General features: G+C 37.0%; 1 protein-coding gene across 3 annotated transcripts in view; it reads left to right on the top strand.

Moving 5' to 3' along the window:
• uso1 (USO1 vesicle transport factor) overlaps positions 1–19,375 on the top strand; it is a 35,697-nt gene extending 16,322 nt beyond the window's left edge. For 2 of the 3 annotated variants that reach the window (XM_073863837.1, XM_073863841.1), the window contains 13 exons: positions 261–462; positions 978–998; positions 7,831–7,941; positions 8,266–8,384; positions 9,255–9,436; positions 9,652–9,773; positions 12,901–13,039; positions 14,286–14,449; positions 15,852–15,911; positions 16,049–16,147; positions 16,689–16,790; positions 18,421–18,636; positions 18,851–19,375. In XM_073863837.1, coding sequence (XP_073719938.1) covers positions 261–462; positions 978–998; positions 7,831–7,941; positions 8,266–8,384; positions 9,255–9,436; positions 9,652–9,773; positions 12,901–13,039; positions 14,286–14,449; positions 15,852–15,911; positions 16,049–16,147; positions 16,689–16,790; positions 18,421–18,636; positions 18,851–18,946 — 1,633 coding nt within the window. In that variant the 3' untranslated portion in view covers positions 18,947–19,375. The remainder of the gene's footprint in view (positions 1–260; positions 463–977; positions 999–7,830; positions 7,942–8,265; positions 8,385–9,254; positions 9,437–9,651; positions 9,774–12,900; positions 13,040–14,285; positions 14,450–15,851; positions 15,912–16,048; positions 16,148–16,688; positions 16,791–18,420; positions 18,637–18,850) is intronic. The other variant, XM_073863838.1, reaches the window with a different exon arrangement.
• The last annotated feature ends 4,331 nt before the right edge of the window (positions 19,376–23,706 follow it).

The following is a 23,706-nucleotide window of genomic DNA, read 5'->3' as shown; positions in this document are numbered from 1 at the left end:
TGTAATATGGTACATAAATGTAATGTAATATATGAGCTTTCCTAAGGAACAGTTACCTGTCAGTTAACCACCACACAGTTTAAACATTTCTAGATATGTGTCTTACGAAAACAACTGTCCAACAGAAATGTTTAGAAAAGCGCTTAAATGTTCATGGATTTTGATACTTTTTATTAGCCTTCTCTTTACCACATTTTATTAGTTTGTTTTTTATTTGGATTCATTTTATGAGTCTTCTTGTCTCTCCATCCCTTAGCTAATTCTATCTCAGCGGGACAACTGTTGTGTGGAGGTTTGTTTTCAGCCGACTCTCTGTCAAACTGGTGTGCCGCTGTGGCTCTGGCTCATGCGCTCCAGGATAACCTCACCCAGAAAGAACAGCTGCTCCGGGTACAGTTGGCCACCAGTCTGGGCAAGCCACCTGTTTCCCTTCTGCAGCAATGCACCAATATTCTATCCCAGGTACCTTAACCTTCTAAAGGCTTTTTGGACATTTTTATGTTTTAAGTATATTGGGCCAAAGCCATCCCTGTGTGAAAAAAACAACAGCTTGAGATTTTAATTGTAGACCTTAATGTTTAGTCAAGCGGTTATTTCTATAATTTATTTGATTTATTTATTTATTTTTAACGCTCCCTGTTGAAAAGACCAGCATATGTTGTGTTTTGGAAATAGTTTGTGCGCTAGTATGCCTCTAAATTAACAATCAAAATTCGCTTGTACAACTATGCTATTTTTATTGGTTCCATCATGACTATCCATCAGCTAGACCCAGTCTTTTCAACAGGGCTGGACTTGCCAAGTACAGTGCATTTTTTGCTAATGTACAGAATTTTTTATATTGACGGTCAATGGTGTCAGATTTTGGCCTGTTTTTCAAATCTTCCTCAACGTAAATGAATTTTGGGAAACTGGGAACTCATCAGAATAGTAGCTCGTGGTCACTTTCAAAATGAAATGTGCTGTGATTTTTGCAGGGTGATAAGCTCAGCCGGAGGGTGAGTACTTTGTGTGTGGACAATTTAATGTGATGGTGTGGCTTGGCCTCAGCAGGGTGACCCATTTTCCACATTGGGTGTTCATTAGCTGTTTTGCTGTCCTTCTGTTTGCTTTGTTTCTGGCCTGTTTGTTGTATTTCCTAACTTACCCTGGCAACCCTTTAGCTTTACCATTTGATTTTTTTAACTGCTGTGGTGTTTTCTGATATGTTCTGTAAAATACAGGCATTTTGGATCTAATTTTGGCTCTTTAAAATCTGCTGTTGTTTACCCCTTTCAGATGGCTACTAAGTTTAATTTTTTACGACAAAATACTCACTTAACGTTCACGTAAACAAACATCTCAAAAGTAACATTTATTATGATTACTTTTTTGTCACATTTTGTAAATGGCAAAACATTTAACTTTTTTTGCTGTTTAGAATCGCATCTTAAAAGTTTCTTCAACTTTCCGGGATGCCTTCCATGATCCCCAAAAACTATTCACTTAAAGGGATAGTTCGCCAAAAAATGAAAATTACCCCATGATTTACTCACTCTTAAGCCATCCAAGATACCTATGTCCCTCATCTTTTAAACAAACACATTTTCAGTTATTTCAGAAAATGTCCTAGCTTTTTCAAGCTATATAAAGGTTTAATATGGGGTCTACTTCATTCAAGCCCAAAGAATGTGCATCCATCCCTTGCTAAAGTAATCCACATGGCTCCAGGGGATAAAGGTCTTCTGAGGGTAATCGAAGTGATTTTGTAAGAGAAATATCCATATTTAAGGATCTATGACTATGCTAATTAGTCCACGCCTCTAATCAATTGCACAACTCGGACCATAGATGTATATGTAAATCTATGCTACATTCGACATTCGATTGCATGTTTGCAGCACTAATCTTTTAGCGCTGACATTAGGGGGGTGTGCACACCGGAGTTTTTGAATGCGTCTGAAAACGCCAGGCAGACGCCGACAGCCAGCTTTTTTCAGCTGAGTGCTTTGGTTGCTGTTGTGCTTCTGCTTTGTTTGTCAGTTGTTGGGCGATGCGCCGGTTGGCTGTTGTGATGTTTATCCCGCCCCTCCGCTACTGTAATTGGACTTGCCATGTGAGAACTGACATTGACGTGCTGAGCTTTACACCCAAAGTTAAGTTAAGTTTTTTAAAATCTCGATGCTCAGCACTGCGCACAGAAAAACTGGTAAACGCCGTTTTTTTAGAGCAAAAAAAAAACCGCCAGCTGCTGGCGTTTTTAAAAAGCGCTGGACTTCCATTCAAAACAATTTAAAAAAGCTGTCGTCCTCCATTGCGCTACGAAGAAGAGTCGTGGTCGCGGGTAGTGTCCACCTAAGTTGACGTCATTTGCCAGTGTCATATTTTTAATTAATAAATATGCAAATGCATGTATCCGATTCGTATCAGATTTATTTCTACATATAAATGTGTCTCTATATGGGTTTGGGGTAATTTTCTTAGACGGTTTCAGCAGTAACAACATAAACACATGGCTTTCGTGGTCATCACGTAACTTCCGGTAAACTCTGCGAAGAATAAATAACAACAAAGTCCTTTTAAAGTAGTTTATTTATATAACAAGCAAAATAAACAACACGTAGATTACATAGGAACCCAAAACATTTGTTATTTTTGACGAGATATTTGTTTAAGAGTTCAGTTTCAGCAACTAGTCAGTCCATTAAACAAACAGAAACCGGAAGAAAAGTTCAGACCAGACGCTTATCGCGTCACCGCACGTGCGCCGGATAAAACGGTCTAAAAATAAGTGCTTTATTAATACATTAACAATAACTTTATTAAATATATGTATGATGGTAAGACTTATCAGTGGTTCATGATGTTGCTGCTAGGGGGGCGTGTACACGAAGGCGTTTATGCCTGCAGCCGGCATGTTTTCAATTGTTTCCAATGGTAACACAGCGCTTTTTAAAAACGCCAGAAGCGAGTTAAAAAAATTTCAACTTTGATTGAAACGCAAATTCCCTTTTCACTTAAAATACCACAACAACCAACCGGTGCATCGTACAACTACTGATAAACAGAACAGAAGTATCAGAGCAACCAAAGCCCTCAGCTGAAGAAACACGGACAAGTGGCCACAGTTGCCGTCTGCCTGGCGTTTTCAGCCGTGTTTGACTGCTTTGGTGTTCACGCTTTCTTTAATTTTATAACTCTTTAGTTCTCTGTTAACACTCAAAATTGTATTGTTTGAAGAATGCGTTTTAATTTAGACTACCATCCACATTGAGACACTTAAATTTGGGGCAGCATGATAATGGTAAACTAACTTTGCAACATTGTGTTTTTCTGCTTTGTATATTGTGAAAAATATTGGATGACTTCTCCAAGGCAACTTAAGGAAAACAGTTGCGTGATGGTATTATGACATACCTCTTGTCAAGCAACCAGATTGGGTTATTAAAACCTTCTTGGGTTATTAAATTGGTACCATGTCCTTCGCGAGGTGAAATGTTTATCTCTGCCGTTTTGAAAACTTTCTTGTTTTACTGTAACACTGGCAAAGGCATCTGAAATGGTTTTCCTTTCAGAAGAAGTGCGCTGCATGTTCTGCGACTATTACAGATGTGCACATGCAATGTCAGTGCTTAAACGATAGTATATTGTGCAACCCTGTCTTGCTTGTTCACGGTGGTCTTGAGCTTGTATTCTAATATTTGCTACTACTGTTTTTCAAGTAACCTTTTAACATTAAGCTTTTAACATTATGCTTTGACTCTGTCACTAACAGATTTTCAACCAGTTGTTTAGTTACAGTTATGCCAGGAGTGATCTAGAGTTACCGTACTTTCCGGACTATAAGCCGCACCGGAGTATAAGCCGCATCATCCAAAAATGCGTCATTAAGATGAAATAGCATATTTCAGTCACAGGGGATTATAGGTCGCGCTTATTTAGAAAATTATTTCACAAAATCCAAGCTGAAGAACAGACATTTAATCTGGAAAGGCAAGTTATTCAACTAATCAATAGCAGACAGAACCGCAGGCTGAATAGATGTCTGTACGTTAAAGTAATATTATCAGTTATTTAAATTATAAACCATAGCATACAGAACTTACCTGGAAGGTTGAATAGGCTAAATTAACCGAACAAGCCAACTAGGGTGAAGTTCGCATACTCGTCATTCCACATTACTGAATCCTTTGAATTACATAAATACAGAAGCAGCATATGGCGGACTCGCGCGGCTGTAGACGGTAATGTTGTCTCTTGCCTCATAAATGTCAAAATTAATTCATACTGACTTACAAGGCGCACCTGACTATAAGACGCAGCACCAGCCAAGTTATGAAAAAAAAAACGCGGCTTATAGACCGGAAAATACGGTAAATGTGTTTTTCTAAGGCACAACGGTGATAGGATATGGATTGTGGTCTCTGTAGCTGTCTGGTTTCGGGGCCACTCTTCTTTTTAAATTACACTTACCAGGGTTTTTCATGCATAAAAATTTTGGTGGTTCAACATCACAGCATCACGTTGTTGCGTTTAACAAAATGTGACCAGTAATGGCTCGAAAACGAATTATTCTTTTAAATCGATTCAATTTACTGAATGATTAAAACAATTAATCACCAAGCGAAATCAATCAGAGTTCATTCAGTGAGTGAACCACAAAACAGATGCCGTAAAAGAGCTTTTCTTCACATTTATTAAGACTTATTAGTAAGACTTATAATAATGCTGATAATGCTTATTATTGAAAAAGTTTTGACAAGTGAGTTGGTTTGTTCATTACTTAAAAAGTTTGTTGTTTTGACAGGCCTTGGGTGATGCATTCATCTGAAAGCAATGATAGAAGCTAGTTTAACTAATTTTAGCAATGGTAGACTAAAATATAAAGGCTTCATATTAAATATAATTTATTAAGTATAACACTATTATTAGATCAAGGATTTGGATCTTAAAGGGATTGTTCACCCAAAAATGAAAATTCTTTTATCACTTACTCACCCTTATGTTGTTGCAAACCTGTATAGGTGTTTTTGCTCTGATGGACACATAGGAGGATGTTTTGAGGAATGTTTGTAACCAAACCGTTCATGAGCTTCATTCACTTCCATAGTATTTTTTTGGGTTGCAAGCATTTCTCAAGGTGTCTTTCTTGTGTTCGTCGGAGCAGGGAAATAAGTACATGTTTGTAGGAACATGAGAGTTAGAAAGGATTTTGATCAATTTGATGAAAGGATGACACAGATGGTCACAAATGATCACCAAAGACTGCAAAGGTTATATGTCATTTGATTTTGAATAACTTTGCTGTTTGTTAACTGTAAATAAACACTGCTTCTATGTTGTTTTTAATTAATTGAATGTTTTTTTAAAAAAAAAGTAAATAATTGTTGCGTGTACACAATAACATGTCGAGTGTAAAATGTGCAGTTGAGCCACGGTACACATGTACAGTATGTGTGCATCAGGATTGCACCACCACATCATTTTGAGCCAGGAAAAACCCTGACTTACAATTCCATAGTTTATCCCTACTTGTTTTTCATGACTTATGCCTGGTGCAGACTACATGATAGCCACTACATGTGTCGGATTTAGAAACGGACAAGAAACGCGTCAAACTACACGTTACTTCTCGATCAAGCGTCCCTTGCGTGTCATTGCGTGTATCAACTGACTTTCGTGTATATTTATGAACATACTGAATGATTTTCTAGCATAATGCTAATTTCTGTACGCACCGAGAAAGTAGTTATCTTTGTTTTGGTAGTTCCTTAATGCTGGGGCACAACTAACAACTTGCTGAAACATTTTAAGATTGGACTCAACACACATGAAGAGTGTTTCTTGCATAAATTATTTTTATCTGTGATTGTAAGGTGAACGTGATTTCACCAAGTAGGATTTGATCCTGGCTCAACATTTTCATTAACCAATCAGATTGCAGGATTAGGATTAGTGTGCATGTTAGATTTAGGTTTAGGATTGGGTTAGGTGCTTTTAAAAAATACTCCTCAATCTATTATTTCACACTAATTTGAGGGTTTAAAATGGTTAGGGTTTGAGTTAAGGGTAAGTTGGGGTATCTTTGATTAAAACGTTGATTCAGGATCACATTTTACTTGGTGAAATCACAATGACCGTGATTGTAAACAAAGACTAAGCACAACTGGAAAAGAATAGGCATGATCAAATTACATTTATAATCTGTGCGAAAACCATTAGGTGTCCCCAGCTTAAGGAAACAGCATAGAGGCAGTAGTATTATTGCTATAGCTCTACAAATGAAGAGTTTGGTTCCAAAAAGCAATAAATCCATTTCGACAAAATTTCGGTAAAAACGTGTTTTCTATACCAAGAAAGTGACAAGATGAAAAGCACTATTTTCTGTTACAAACTTTCACATAGCATCTTTAGGTTATAAAAACATAAAAAATTCAAATCTATAACTTGATTTTCAAAGATTTATTATAAAAACGAAAAAAATTTTCCACAAAATGCAATAAATCCATGAATGGTGCGCTGTAATTTGTTGAGCGGATTTATTGCATTCTGTAGAAAAGGAGAAGTGGTGTTCATTGCGTTTTGGGAAAAAAGGGAGAAAAAAAATTACAGATTAACACGGCGGATATTGGATTTTGCACAAAATTAAGAATTTACTTTTAAATACTGACCTGATATAATACTGATTTTGGCAGTAACTCATAAAAAAAAAGACGTTTATCGCGTTTTGAAACCAAACTTTTCAAATATTTCCTCTGTTTCCTAGCTATACCTAGCAGCAACAATGCATCTCTTTCTTGTCACAATGTATTACTGATTAATTGTATAGCTGGAATGCATTGTATGCAAAAAAACTTAATAACCCATGGCTATGTATACTATGTACACAAGATAAAACAATAGGCTTTGTGCCCAAATCCACTGCTTCCTTCTGCACAACTTCGGCCGGCTCCTTGTTTCCTGTCTGCCATTGTTGGACGGACTGATTAATCCAGGTGTGTCTGATTATTGTTGTTGTGACTACTGAGGTCAGGCGCACCTGGATTAATCTGTTTGTGACTGCTGAGGTCAGGCACACCAGGATTGATCGGTTTGTCCGGTGATGGTAGGCGGGAAGCAGGGAGCTGGCTGAAGTTCAGGAGGTAGTGCAGCTGGGCATAAAGCCTATTGAGTATTGAGTCCCGACACTTATTGTTGTATACAAATTACCACCCTACGGGAAACACCCTACGACAAATAAATTGCACTAAAATTGGATAAAAATACTGTTGTCTACACCAGGTACTATAGATGTTGAATAACATTTGGCCCTCTGACATCACAGACACATTTTTTATATTGATCTTTCTTAATTATCTGAAGGCTAGTTTGACCTAAAGATGGTCAAATAAAGGCGGAGTCCATGATGTTTGAAAGCCAATGTTGATATTTGAAATCACCTAAACAAACACGCCTCTACCCCAATAAAATCTGGACCTTCTGTTGATAGACCCGCCCCACACATACGCAACCCGGCAAGGATGTCGGTTAGTAGACACGCTCCTTACTGCTGATTGGCTATAAGTGTGTTTTGGTAGTCGGCCCGTCTCCTTTTCCAAAGCGTTTTTCAAACATTGTGGACTTCGCCTTTAAGGCACACCGTGCCAAAGACGAGAGTTAGCTGGTTTTCAGTACATTCAGCAATCTTACTTTTCATTTTGCCTCTGCAGATATGAGCTTAATAAGGAGTATAAAGGAATAAAATCCCAATATTTTGAAGGATATAAGTTAGCTGAAAGTTAATAAATCTCTATCATAAAAAACTTAGAGTGATAAGTATAAGTCTCTGTTTTTTTGTGTTTGTATTTACAGGGCAGTAGGGTGCAGACGAAAGTGGGACTCCTAATGCTACTCTGCACTTGGATCTGCAACTGTCCTATCGCTGTCATGCATTTCCTGCACAACCAAGACAATGTTCCCTTTGTATCCTTCTGTCAATACACAAACACATTATCAACTTAATGGATATATATCCAATCAGCATGTCAGTGTTCCCATTATATTTGTAAAAAACTATTAAAAGCTTACATTTGCATATGGTTCATTTTATCACAGCCAGTCAGTTTGGTAAAAGTTTGTGCAGTTCATACAGTAAGTTTAAGGCTTGTAATTTTCATCACAGCCAGCAAGTTTGGGAATTGCATTGCATCACAGATATGTTTAGAATTGACCAAGATTTTAATGAACTAAATTGTAAATTCTGTCTCCTTTTGTTGCAAGTTACGTTTCCTTAAATGGGTTGTTTAGTTGACAGGTCAGATCTCTGAAAATTTGGGTGAGGATGAAAGACTGGTTCAGGGTCTGTGTGCGCTGCTGTTGGGCATTTGTATTTACTATAATGACAACAGCTTAGAGAATTACACAAAGTATGTTATTTTCTTCTTTTTACACTGTTATATTCAAAAAATTATTGATTCCTTTATCTATCTATCTATCTATCTATCTATCTATCTATCTATCTATCTATCTATCTATCTATCTATCTATCTATCTATCTATCTATCTATCTATCTATCTATCTATCTATCTATCTATCTATCTATCTATCTATCTATCTATCTATCTATCTATCTATCTATCTATCTATCTATCTATCTATCTATCTATCTATCTATCTATCTATGCACAGTCTCCAACAAAGTTAATAAATCGCACCATAAGAGTCTTCCAATGTACTGGAAGTGACTTAAAAAAGAAAAAATAGACCATTTATTATATAAATTGTTATATTCTTTTGCTTAAAACAGCTGTTAAATAAAACAGTCTGGTTATTTTCCAGGTATTGTTTTATTAATACTGTACATTGGAATATGAGGAAAAGGGAAACATGATCCAAACATTGCTCTGGTACCTATTCTTAAGACATTTTAAAGGTTATGAGTTTGGTTTACAGAAAAATAAACAACAACACCCATTAAAACATTTCTTAACCAGAATAAAGCATTCAACAGGCCCGTAGTAAAATATTTTAGGTTTATAGTTTAATATTATGGTAATATTAGAGGTTTGGTATTTATTTTTATTTTTTAGATCTACGTTCCTACGTTTCTTTAGTGATGAAGGAATCAAACAGCCCTAGCTGTCAGTATGGGGACAGAATTAATCATTAGTTTTATTGATTAGTAGATTAAAATAAAATGTTAACATGTAAAGACTTTTAACATAAGGAGGAGTCATTATCATTTCTTGATATGCATGATATTTATTCATTTTTCTTGTTGTTGTTTTTTCAATAGAGAAAAGCTGAAACAGTTGATTGAGAAGCGCATAGGGAAGGAAAACTTTGTGGAGAAGCTGGGCTTTATAACCAAACATGAATTGTATTCCCGTGCTGCCCAGAAACCACAACCAGCCTTTTCTACACCAGAACACATGATGTTTGATCATGAGTTCACCAAACTTGTCAAAGAGTTAGAAGGTTAGTGTTAAAGTCCAGGATAGAAACTACAAATTTTTTCCCACTATAGCGCCCTGCTTATACCGAGTCTTGAGTGATCTGTTTTTAAGTGAAGATTCATTACAGTTCACATCTAGTAGAAAAATGCGGCTACTGGGACACAAATAATAACTACATTGTGTACAAAAGTGCAATTTTGTGTTTAAATGCACTTTTCTTATCTTATTTGCCCATAGGTGTGATCACAAAAGCAGTGCTTAAGTCAAGCGAAGAAGAGAAAAAGGAAGAAGAGGTGAAGAAAACACTAGAACAGCACGACAGCATTGTCACCCAGTACAAAGAACTGATCAGAGAACAGGTAACAACACATCAATACAACTATATACAGTAACCTCATTCAGACAGCACTCCGGATAAGTCTATAAAATTGCCAGTGTGCCTTCTGTGTGAACGCAAACGCGTCCTAAAATTGTTTCTATGATCATTTTGTAACATTGCCATATTATGTACGAAACACATCCTGATGTGCAGAAATACAAGCACAAACATTCATAATGATCTAAAATGATCTGTTAGTATTGTGACAGTAAAAACCCATCTGATTGAAACTAAGCTGTTTATCATCAACACATCCACTGCCCCCCAAAACCCCAATGCTTGAATAGCCCTTTGCAAAGGAGGAAATGCCACTAAAAGACAAAAACCATAAACACACAAGCAAGAGGGCAAAATCTTGTTTCCAGAGCATTCCTCTGTTCTCTACACATTTGAAAACCTGTGGAGTGATATTAAAAATCGAGTTTCTGAAAAGTTTCTAGGTACCAGAAGTTGGTTGACTCGATTTAACACATATTTGCAGCAGTTATCAATAACAAAGGTTGTAAAATGTCTCTAGTTTTAAATATACAGTGGGGCAAAAAAGTATTTAGTCAGCTACCAATTGTTCAAGTTCTCACACTTAAAAAGATGAGAGAGGCCTGTAATTTTTGTCAAAGGTACACGTCAACTAGGAGAGACAAAATGAGAAAAAAAATCCAGAAAATCACATTGTCTGATTTTTTAAGAATCTATTTGCAAACCATGGTGAAAAATAAGTATTTGGTCAATAACAAAAGTTTATGTCAATACTTTGTTATATACCCTTTGTTGGCAATGACAGAGATCAAACGTTTTCTGTAAGTCTCCACAAGGTTTTTACATATTGTTGCTGGTAGTTTGGCCCATTCCTCCATGCAGATCTCCTCTAGAGCAGTGATGTTTTGGGGCTGTCGCTGGGCAACACGGAATTTCAACTCCCTCCAAAGATTTTCTATGGGGTTGAGATCTGGAGACTGGCTAGGCCACTCCAGGACCTTGAAATTATTCTTACGAAACCACTCCTTCTTTGCCCGGGCGGTATGTTTGGGATCACTGCCATACTGAAAGATCCAGCCACGTTTCATCTTCAATGCCCTTGCTGACGAAAGGAGGTTTTGAGTCAAAATCTCACGATACATGGCCCCATTCATTCTTTCCTTAACTCGGATCAGTTGTCCTGGTCCCTTTGCAAAAAAACAGACCCAAAGCATGAGGTTTCCACCCCCATGCTTCACAGTAGGTATGGTGTTCTTTGAATGCAACTCAGCATCTTTCTCCTCCAAACACAAGAAGTTGAGTTTCTACCTAAAAGTTATGTTTTGGTTTCATCTGACCATATGACATTCTCCCACTCTTCTTCTGGATCATCCAAATGCTCTCTAGCAAACTTCAGACGGGTCCGGACATGTACTGGCTTAAGCAGGTGGACACATCTGGCACTGCAGGAATTGAGTCCCTGGCTGCATAGTGTGTTACTGATGGTAGCCTTTGTTACTTTGGTCCCAGCTCTCTGCAGGTCATTCACTAGGTTCCCCCATGTGGTTCTGGGATTTTTGCTCACCATTCTGGTGATAATTTTTACCCCTACGGGATGAGATCTTGCGTGGAGCCCCAGATCGAGGGACATTATCAGTGTTCTTGTATGTCTTTCATTTTCTAATAATTGCTCTCACAGTTGATTTCTTCACACCAAGCTGCTTACCTATTGCAGATTCAGTCTTCCCAGCCTGGTGCAGGTCTACAATTTTGTTTCTGGTGTCCTTTGACAGCTCTTTGGTCTTGGCCATAGTTGAGTTTGCATTCTGACTGTTTTAGGTTGTGGACAGGTGTCTTTTATACTGCTAACAAATTCAAACAGGTGCCATTAATACAGGTAACAAGTGGAGGACAGAGGATCCTCTTAAAGAAGAAGTTACAGGTCTGTGAGAGAAAGAAATCTTGCTTTTTTGTTATTGACCAAATACTTATTTTCCACCATAAATTGCAAATAAACTCTTAAAAAATCAGACAATGTGATTTTCTGGATTTTTTTCCTCGTTTTGTCTCTCGTGGTTGAAGTGTACCTATGATGAAAATTACAGGCCTCTCTCATCTTTTTAAGTGGGAGAACTTGCACAATTGGTGGTTGACTAAATACTTTTTTGCCCCACTGTATACAGAGAAAAATGTTGACATAACAGTTTAAAATTAATTTTCTTTGCTTCGCTTTAAAGTGGTGGTTTTTCATCATCCCATTTTTTCAAACTTTAGTTGGTGTGTAAGGTTGCTGTTAGAGCATAAATAATGCCTGCAAAATTATAAAACACAAAGTTCAATGCCAAGCGATATATTTCCTTTAACAGAATTCGCTTATCAATGACCACAGAGAACGGCCGGTTTGGACTGCAGCCATCTACTTCCCAAAATTTGTAAAGATCAGTATTCTGAGTTTTTGACTAACCTCCGCCCACAGACCGTTTAAATGTTTATTGTGGCTGGCATTCGCAAATGGCATCTTTCACATTCATATTTGATGTGTGTCTGTCTTTAAATACAAAAGGTTAAGTAGTTTGCTTTATTTTATTTGCAATCTGTGTTAAAATTAACAACTTTAAAGCAAGCCTCTTTAAAATTCTTATTTTTCTATTGCATTGTTTAAAGGAAAATTAAAGGAAAAACTACTCTCCACCAAAAGGGATTCATTGTGTAATTTTACAGTTAACATATAAACACTTATGTCTAATCCCTATCTAGGGAAAACACCTTCTTTCTTCCAGTTATATTTATTAGTGAATCATTAAATTTCAACTCTAAATTATATCAGACGTTCTCCCTGACATGAATTACAGTGGGAAATCATTATCAGATTATTTTTCAAGAAACAATCAAGTATTTCTTGTATAAATACACTTTTGCTAAATTAAGAAGTCAAGAAACACACCTGGTACAGAATGTCAGCGATCATACTATGTTGTAGGAATAAACGCTTGCCAAGGATAGTGCTTTCATTCTGTAAGAGTCTCGATCATTATTTTACATATAAAGTAACACATAATAGTAAACATGCTATGTGGTTTATAGTCATATGAATAACATTCAAGTTGTGTGTTTTTTTTTAAAGAATGGGTTTTATTCCTCTTTGTTTTCAGGACTCTCAAATAAATGAGCTGAAGGAGCAAATGTCATCACTAACAACCCAAAATGAGAAACTGCAGAACACCATAACACAGCAGCTCTCTCAGATCCAGCAGCACAAGGACCAGTACAACGTCCTTAAACTCAAACTAGGTATTTTAAAATTTCTGAATAAAGAGAATCTTTGTTCACTGTACTACCACTGCACATTGGGCGCCAAAACTATTAGAACTTTATGGATATGAAAAAATGTATTTTGCATTCATTATAATAATGCGATAATGCAAAATAATTTTTTTCAGATTTGTAAATGAATGTGATATTGCCCAGCTTATCTGTGAACTATGGCTTTGTGTAGTAAATGCGGCTCCATCTGAAAGCAGGTGATGGCGATTTACTACTAATCAAAGAACCGGGTTTGCTAATGAGATGCGGATGACAATTGCATGCGATTTATCATGGAGCCATGTGAGTGGCATGAAACCAGAAAACATAAAGTTGCGTGTGCTTTTTACATTTGGGTTTCCAATAATGTTCGTTTTGGTACTCGTATAAAGTCTGAGACGCATTGTGTTTGTTAACCATTCACATGAGAAGTGTCTCAGCAGATTAAACCCTCATTCTGAATTTACATGATTGAATGTCTGCATGTAAAGAGACAAATATTAAAGATTTAAATGGATTTAAACGTTTGGCTAAAAGTAAGCATTTTCTCAATCTAAAGTGAAAGTAAAGATCAAATCTGCAAGTCTGCTAGTGCCTTCTGCCGACATTTGTTATAATACATAATGCTGGTTTTTATTACATATATATCAATATTTTTGTTTAATAAAACCACATGCTTGGTTTTGATATTTTATTTGAACCAATTAATATTTCATTGTCATTATTAAGTAATATTGAAGGTTATTGCTCACTTAGGAATATTTTTATTACCAAAAATATCAAATTACTTCATTATCAATTTCAAAATAATTGTAAGGGAAATTGTTGAACATTGAACATTTCAGAATTACGTTTCCCATTCATATATTTTATCATTGAGGATTTCTTAAAGTGTAAAAGTCTTGTTTCTTGAACCCAATCTCATGTCTCGTCTCCTGGAGTAAGTGTCTCATCACACCCCCACTTTACATAGTTTTATACTTTGTAAGTTTGCACCCGGTGAGAGATTTTGAAATGCTGTCACACTTCCTGTACAAATTATTGAATTTTCTTAAATCTCAGGTAATAATGTTTCTGGTGGTGATACGTAAAGATTTCACAATGATTATATAATTTTTCCGTCCTCTGTGTCAAACCCATAAATATTACCTAAAGAGTTAATTCAAAGATTTGTAATAATTGCATGGCTGGAGACAAACATAGTTTAAGTCTACTAATGGTTTATTTTCTGCAGGTAAAGATAATCAGCAGACAGGTAATAATGCAGAGGGAACCCATGTGAATGGCCTGCAGTCAGAAATGCTAAGCCAGCTCAGAGAACAAATCGAGGAACTACGCAGACAAAACCAACTACTTCAGACACAACTCACTGAAAAGGACAATGAAATTACCAGCCTGGTATGTTCAGCTCTTCATCCTCACCCCAAAACCTTATTATTAGGGGGTCAAGCCAAGAATGGGCGAAAACCTCTAATGAAATTGTTAGTTTGGTTATTATTCTCTTTTCGTCATTGCGTCTATGGCAGCCCATAGAAACTTGCGTAGGAAAGTTAGGAAATTTGGCACTCAGATAGAGGACACCAAATTTGGACTCTATTTTTCCGGCATTTTGAATTATTCGTAAAACCTACTTTTTCAAACTCGTCCTAAAGCTTTTGTCCGATTTCCATACAAATTTGTATGCAGCATCTAGAGACAATCAGGGCAAAAAGTTATGGAATTCGTGTCAAGTCACCAATCCTTTTTTTGTATACCGCGTCAACGAATTTTACATACAGTGCGAAAAAAATGGATTTGAGGCTGTATCTTTGCTAAAATTGTGCGTATTTACACAACATCAGGTGCTTGTAATGACAGTCAGGAACTGGGAGTGCATGGACGGTTTCATCTTAGCACAACCTAGTGTTCAGACAAATGTTTTACATGCCTATAACTTAGGTTGCAGTTGACGTATTTTCAATGGACTTGGAGTCCTGAATCGTTGCCGAGTCCAACGATACCAAACATGCCAGGTTTTGCCTTACGGTTAGTCCAACATTGAGAAGTAGTGCTAAAAAACAAGCTTGAATATCCACTTTTTTCACATATACATATAGCTTTTGGAATATATACTTATGACTAAATGTCAAAATTCCCATCGGAAATGAAAAGTTGCATAAATGAAAAGAAAAGTTGCATAAATTTGTCTAAAATTGTTTTAGACCTATATAGTTATATAACTCCTCAACAAAATGAGATATTTTTTTACCAGATTTGACACGTTGATGTCTGAGGCCACACAAAAAGATGATGGCTTGGGCCACTAGTTGGCCTTATAAATGAACAAAACCTTTGATGGCAAGCAAGCCATATGGTCATACAGCTGTACCTTGCAAAACTAAAGTGTATCGTCATGAAACTTGCTACATGTAATCACAGTCATGACCTGAGGTGACATGCACGTTTCATCATAGCACCACCTAGTGGTCTAGAGATATGATTTTTTTTTATTTTTGCTTAAAACTACAAACTTACATCTAAAACCATGACTCATCATGGATGATTCCTTTCATGGCTTGGAGTTTAATCATTGTCGGATTCCAATTCACTTCCTAACAACCAAAGCATCATAACATCGTAGAGACATGGGGGTAGGCTTTTTTACCCCAACTTAACTTTACTTCCTTTTTGCCCTTTTTGGTTTGACCCCGCATTTGCTTCTTGCAACTATGTTTATTATTATTATTACAGCGTCTTGACCTTTTCCAGTAGTATTATTTTGTAGTGGTATATTTGGAAATGATTGGTTTGTATCACACAGAAAGCTGAGGGCATACCATCAGGAGAGGGATCAACTTCGAACAACACAGAAATGTTGAAGGTAAAGTGCCGTCCCTACTTGTACAATGTCATTAAAGCTTTAATAGTATTCTAACTATATGCACTGCTCTGTACCTGCTCATAACTACACCAATTATTTAAATGAAGCTAAAAAGACATTTTTGTGGGTGTTTGAAGGAGATGGAGTTGCTGAAAGCTCAGCTGCAGAGCCAAACAGCAGAGATTTCACAGCTGCAGACTGAAAGACAGGAGCTTCTTAAAAGATCGGAGACCATGGTGAGTGTGGTACTGATGTTTCAGTTTACTGCATTGTATTCTGAGCCACAGGCCATGTACTATTTGAAGAAACTTGCACTGAAAACTCGGAATTTATTTTTTGACTTTTAAAAAAATCTGTGTGACAAGGTGAACAGGTTATTTTAATCAATTTTCTAGAACACTTAATCAAAAACTAAATCAAAAAGGGTACATTTCCCTTAACGAAAAACACTTTTGAGGTAAAACTGATTGTAAGGTTAATGGCATTAAGATTTTAGGTAGTCTTGTTTAAAATACTAATAAAATGTTTTTAGAGAACCTGTATATTCTGCTTTGTTTTTAAGAATATGTCAGAAACTACCATACCTGTCAAATTAACAAAACAACCTGTGATTGGTTATTTTAGATGTCACCACCTTTTCTTTCTTTTGTTTTCTTTTTGTTGCAAGCCTAACCTGCGATTTGGACCATTTTTAAACGCCTTTCTGTGTAAAAACTGATTGCACCGTGTTTGCTTTCTAATTATATGCTTATTAAGTTCACTATTGTTTTATTTCAGGCTGCAGTCCAAGCCACTGGAGAAGATAGTGGTTACTTAGAGAAGATTGCAGAATTGGAGAGCAGACTCTCTACTCAGAATGCTGAAACACAAAAGCTCAAGGTTTGTACTCAAAATTATGGGTTCATTTTTTTCTACCTGTGCTTCATCCATGTACCTGCCAAACTTGCTTGTCTTCTGAAGGGTTGTGGGAGGGCTGGAGCATATCCTCAGGGTTCCCACGGGTCCTTGAAATCTTTGAAAGTTTGTGAATCTGGGGGTGAGGGTGGGGGGGGGGTTGAAAATGTACATACATAGATACAGGTAATTGAAAGTGTTTGAATCTATTTTATGCAATACGTTTTCTGGGGAAAAAATCCATATTATTTCCTGTGTAGTGTAGGATAATATCATAAAAATTATACCAAAATGCTTTTTTGTATAATTGTGTTTGACACATGAAAACGTCTCGGGTTACGTATGTAAATGTTGTTCCCGGAGAAGGGAACAAGATGCTGCGTCCCCCTTGCCATACTTCCTGCATCCCTGTAACGCCGTCTTTGGCAATATTTCAGATAGCGATATACTTCCTGGCTCCCGAGTCACCCTGTCTTTGTCATAAAGCCTCACCGTTGAATTTGATATACACATTCAGACGCACTTACGGTACATTCACACAGGGCAAAAGCGTTAATGCTTGACGGAAGGCTTGTCTGAAGCGTGGCCAACAGTCAATCACAGTGGCCGCAGCACATGCTCTGGTCTTCCATAAACGTAATTGGCTGGCTCTGCCTAGGTTATTTGCATGAGGCAATCTGATGCACGCGTTGCCGCTTGAAAAGTTGAGAAATGTTCAACGCGGTGCCGACGGATCCACAATTCAGTTCGGCAACGCATGACGTCGCCCATTAAAAGTGAATGGGAAGCGTTAGCGCTTACGCCCCGTGTGAATGTACTGTTACCCCTGGAGGCATCCCCAAAGTGTCACCGCTGTGACGCAGCGTGAGTTCCCTCAAAATGGAACTGTAACGATGTATCTTAAAATGTTACACTATGTAACCTTGCTCTCACTTGAAATGTGTCCCCACATTTATTCCTTGAATTTGAGGGTATTAGACCTGGAAAGTCCTTGAAAGGTCCTTGAATTTGAAGTTAACTAAGGTGTGGGAACCCCTGTATCCTGTGTAGGGGTCGACCGATATGGGTTTTTAATGGTCGATACTGATATTAAGAGAGCAGTATGGCCAATTGGTCGATTTAACGCAAATGTAATTACAGAAAATGAGAGGCAAACAGAAAATTGGCATTAGCGCCTCACTGCAGAACATGACATCCAGGGGGCGTGGTTGGAGCCAGATCCAGGGGATATAGCTGGATCTCTTCCCACTGCATTTTGATTGTGGCGCTTTTCCATTGCATAGTTGTCAGTCTGTCACAAAATCTAAATTTACCACCACATATAGATGTTTGCACATCGCATTTGTCACATGACAGTTTCTGTACAAACACCTGTGGCGTCAGTCGGTGTGCTCTGCTAAGTTGCACAAATGCCGTGCATACATGTAGAGGTGCGTCTTGCGGATGTGCCGCCACAAACTGCAGGGAAAACACAAGTGTGGAAAATTGCTGGCCGATTGAAAAGATTTTTTTATTTTTAAAAATCATTCATGTTTCTTTGGATTAAGACACTAATGTGCATTTAGATTCTCTCCCTTTGCTGTTAAAATGAATTGAGGTTTTTACTGTGTAATAGGGGGAAGTTAAAAGTCTTTCGGAGAGCAAAGAATCAATGGAGAAAGATCTTGCTTCAGCCACGAGCACAGTAGCCATCTTGCAAGCAGAGAAGGACAAGTTGCAGCAGGATGTGCAGGAGTCCAAAAAGGAACAGGATGATCTTCTCATGCTGCTTGCTGACCAGGATCAGAAGATTCTGTCTCTGAAACAGAGACTCAAGGACTTGGGAGAGACGGTAATTTTTTCACTGTACTCGAGAACCTGGGCCCATATTCTTAAAGCTTCTTGGAATCCTCTAAGAAAGCTTATAATTTAGCTTAAAAACTTCTACGGGCCCTGATGATTCGTTTATCTTATTTAGTCTTAGTAGTTTGTCTAAAAAAAATGTGTGGTGTATTTTAAGCAATTTTTTTTTAATTGGTGGTTTTGGTTTCATTGTTTCCCTGAAGATTGAAGATGAGGATGACCTGGATTCAAAGGACCAGTTTGATGATGATGATGATGAAGAGGATGAAGATGAGGGTGAAGAGGATGAAGATGAATAAAAAGCAGTGACTTAGTGAAAGTGAATGACTGCTAACATTAACTTCTCATTTACATGCTAGAGAAAAAAATTGAAGGCCTTGGGACCCTTACAGCTGATGTTATGATTATCCAATTTTTTTTCTTCAAACCTGCAGTACTTTTTTAATTTTTTTAGAGTTTGCTTCTCAATGGCAAAGCAATGCAAGGATTACATTTACCTACCTAATAGAACTGGACCCATCTAATTTCAAAAAACTTCAGATTGCATCTCTTGACTAATATTTTGGATAATAAACACAGAGGAACTCTTTCTTTTCAGATCAAAATTTCCAGTTTGTATGTCCTAATCCGATACAGATATAGAGCAGACACAGATCTAAAAGATTCTTTCTGGATTGCTTTTTGCACTGATGATGAAGAAGAGAAAATAAAGAAAATATTTGCTCCTCTTTAGTATGACAGTGCAGAAGACCTTACTCTGCTTTTCCTCACTGCTTTGGAACTGCTTGAGTAAATGGCTTCATTGATGTGTGTGTTTTGCAAAACTTGCCTTCTCTGCTCAGGTGCATAGTGATAAACTTGTCAGTTAAGTTTTTCCAGTTTATTTTGCGTTGGATTGCTGGCCATTAAATAGAACATTCCCTTTTGAAGACATCATAAGAAAATACTTTTCATCTTCTGTTCATCCATGTCAGCAGTTTCAGCTTACAGTTGTGTTAAAAAAAAGCAGTGCAACATCAGCAACCTGATAAACCACTGTTAGTAGTAGTTGTAGTAGTATTTCTGCATTGGAAATTATTTACTTACAGATGTTGTAGTGTAATAGAAAAACAATAGAGCCTTTGGTAATGATATCAACACTATTTGTTTTGAGTAATTGACTCGTTTATTGAAAGTGGTGTAATCAAAATAATAGCAGTGTGAAATTTAATTTAAAAATTTGTTCATTAGAGAGTGGAAGCAAATGTTTCACCAATTGTTAAAAAATCTATATGCTAAAAAAAATGGGCTGCTCAAAAAATTGCTCGGAGGAACAACGCTATTTTATTTAAAAAGTTGATCTGAGAGGGTAACCTTATAAAAACATGTAGCAAATTTTGGATGCTCAGCTAAAATGATCTCCAAATGCTTTTAAATGGCAACAAAAACTGAAACACGTGAAAGAAAACAAGCAACTACTTTTAAAACAGATCAAAGAAAAGTCAAGATGGCAAATTAACATTTTGTGGCCTGATGAGAGTAAAATGTTTCTTTTTCGGGTTTAGTGGTTATCAACAGAACCTCAGGCAACCCCCGGGTATAAATTCAAGCCACAGTTTCTGGTAGTGCAAAAAATCATGGTATTGGGATATTTTTCATACTGACGTGTTGGGCATATTTATTGTATACGAGTGAACATGGATCAGTTTGAATACCTCATAATTACGTGAAGAGATTATGTTGCCCTTTGCAGAAGAGGAGATATCCCTAAGATGAGTGTTTCAACAAGACAACAACCCCAAACACACAAGCAAGTGGACAAAATCTTGGTTCTAGACAAAAATGATTGAGGTTAACGAATGGCCAGCTCAATCCCTTGATCTTTACCCCATTGAAAACATGTGAGGTGATATTAAAAATGCAGTTTCTGAAGCAAAACGTAAAAATGTACAGTAACTGTGGATCCTGGACTGAAATGCCTAGATGCCAAAGGTTGGTTGACTCGATATGAGACAGATGTGCAGCAGTTATCAATAACAATAGTTATGCAACAAAGTATTCGTCATTCAATAGTTTAAAGTGAGGTTAAATCTTTAAGAAATTTCTTCAGTTTTAAGTGTCTACAGAGAATCAGCTTAATATTTATTTTCCTTGCTTCCCTTAACAAGAACAAGACAGACTTGATAAATTGTGATTCGGAATTGAATGTAATATTTTCAACACATTTGAAATAAGGAAATAAACTCTATAACTGTTTTGCACTTTATTCACTTTTATAAGTACACTGCTATTTTTTAACACAATTGTATATTAACATATGATCAAACACTCTCAGCCCACTTGTGTTAAGTTCACACTGCCATACTGTTTCCCATGTTTTGTTTTTCAGAACACTGCTGAAGACCTGCATATACTTTAAGTTCCTCTAAGACTGGACATGTATTTTGGAAGAGTTGGTTTATTTTATGGATAAACAAACCACATAAGAATAAACTTTAATACTTATCTGTGATGTTTTGGCTTTCAAATTACTGTTTTTAATAGCTGTGGTATTACAGTGATAGATTTTGCCACATATAATCATATGCAGGCATATTAGGCACATTAGATGCTTCACCAGACAAAATTAGGATATATGACAAAGATGCAATATACATCAATATAGATTTTTTTAATAATTCTTGTGTTGTTCTAATTCCTTCTATTGTTTACCTCATTTGTAAGTTACCTTGGATAAAAGCGTTGGCTTAATGTAATGTAAATGAGAATCAATTACAAATCAATAGAAAAAAAGGAACGTAAAATGTGTTATCCCTGGATGAATTAGAACTCTGGCATAGACAAAAAACTCCCAGTTAATGAATGGCTGCAAGCTTAAAGGGGTTGTGCACACCAAAACTTACGCCTGCGGATGTTTTCAATTGTTTCCAATGGAAGCGCTGTGTTTTTCAAATAAGCCAGCAGCTAGCGGTTTTCTTCCAGCTGAAAACCGGCGGAAGTAAACCACTAGCTACTGGCTTATTTGAAAAACACGAGCTTCCATTGCAAACAATTGAAAACATCCGCGGGTGTAAAAGTTTTGGTGTGCACAACCCCTTAGGCTCTGATACGTCAGCTGTGAGACGGTTACTTGTCCCGCCCCACCTCCACTGTGATTGGACGGCTGCGTGAGAACTGACATTGACGAGCGGAGCTTTTCTTGCAAAGTTGAAAATTTTTCAACTCTCGACACTCAGCGCTGAGCGCGGAAAAACCGCTGGGCGCCAATTTTCAGCGCGAAAGAAAACCGCTAGCTGCTGGCTTATTTGAAAAACACTGAGCTTCCATTGGAAACAATTGAAAACATGCGCCGGCCACGGGCGTAAAAGTTTTGGTGTGCACAACTACTAAGGGTTGAAGGTGAAGCAAGATATTAGTTATGTGCATTATATTGGGCAGTATAGGGTTAAATAAATCACCTTTTGTAATTAATAAAACAATAATAAACAAATGTTAAACAGATAGGAATGACTTAATTGGTAAATTAATTAGCAAAAATTCTAAAATGATTGACAATCTGTTCAGTTTATTATTATTATTAAATTATTTAGTGCTTATTCTGCACGACATTACATGTAATTATTCATTTCCGTTTAATTGATGCTTTATGTAATGCCAACAAAGTAACAAAAATGTTAAAATATAATAACATCATAAAAGTAACAATTGGTGAGTTAAATGAAAAATTAAAAAAATTAAAATCAGCATAGGAAATAAATAAAAAAATTCTGACTATTCCCTTATGAAAATGAACCATGGTTTTACTACAGTAAAACCAAAAAACATGTTTACTGTAGTTACTGTAGTTTTGCTATTAGTAATCAATACACACACAAAAAATATGGTTATTAAACTTTACCACATTTTCGTAAGGATTAATCAGGTTTTGAGACATATGTAATGTATGATTATCTTCCAGTCAGCTTTAACTCCACCGCAGCCCGCATCACACCAAAGATATCTAATGTTAACAAAATGGATCACTGATGCATCACTTCCGATTTTTATCATGAAGCCAACATGGAAGTGACTTAAAACTGCAATTCATTGACTGTCCGCTAGAGGTTGGATCCAAAAGGGAGATAATTCCCATTGACCCCCATTGTGAAGTGCCCCAAATTACAGCAGAAATTAATGTGTTTACAGCCTGGTAAAAAGCGGTTTAGGTCAACGTAGATAATTTTGCCTTTATGAGGGGGTACATTTTTTTTATAACTAATCCGTTTAAATTATATTAAGCCTTAAATTTCTGCATAATTAAGGGTGTGGCCACTTGGGTGACAGGTGAACTGCCACTGCTGTCACTTACTGTTGAGCTAGGTGGGCATGCTTTCAGCAACCAGCCACTTCAGCTTCACCCACGCTTCACCTCTTTACCCATTTTCAGTTATCCGTGGTCATGATGCATGGTGGCGCGATGCCAATATGGTGATGGCAAGCCCTGCCAACTATTGGCTTCAACAAAGCTCTTCACAAACCTACCGGTAATGTCACGGACACTACATCCATATTTTATTACAGTCTATGGTATTGATATGAATGGGAGAGATCTCAACAGAATTGTCGCTCTAGTCCCACCTCCCAGTAAAAATAAAAGAGCAAATCGTCAATCAGAATCCTCTGTGAAGAACTTTGCGCATGCATATTAAACGTTAACTTGTCGTCGTTTATGTTTTTTGTGTGTGTGTGTGTGTATGTGTGTGTTTTATTTCTGCTTACAGTTCTTTTCTTTATAGATTTAGTGTTGTAAATGGCCATTTGTGGGGGGGCGCTTTGGTTTTCTCTTCATTGTGTTTTTAAAACATAATTTTAATATTTCAAATATTTATTGTTTTATACATTATGCTAAAGCACCGGATACGAACAAACAGTATCACTTCTCCCTATGCGCAGAGGACGCAGTTTGCATAAGGGCACAAACTAGGGGCACCATCTCGGTTGGGGCCCATGGAAGAGCCTGTTTTCCTTAAATGGAAGAAGGGGACAAGTAAAGGAGCCTTCAAGGGACAATTAGTAGGTTTTTCCCCCATCTAGTGGTTAA

The sequence above is a fragment of the Misgurnus anguillicaudatus genome, chromosome 3 (genome assembly GCF_027580225.2).
Source record: "Misgurnus anguillicaudatus chromosome 3, ASM2758022v2, whole genome shotgun sequence".
In the NCBI taxonomy this organism is placed as follows: domain Eukaryota; kingdom Metazoa; phylum Chordata; class Actinopteri; order Cypriniformes; family Cobitidae; genus Misgurnus; species Misgurnus anguillicaudatus.
Note: the sequence above shows the minus strand (reverse complement) of the source record. Positions and strands in the feature narration are given on the sequence as shown.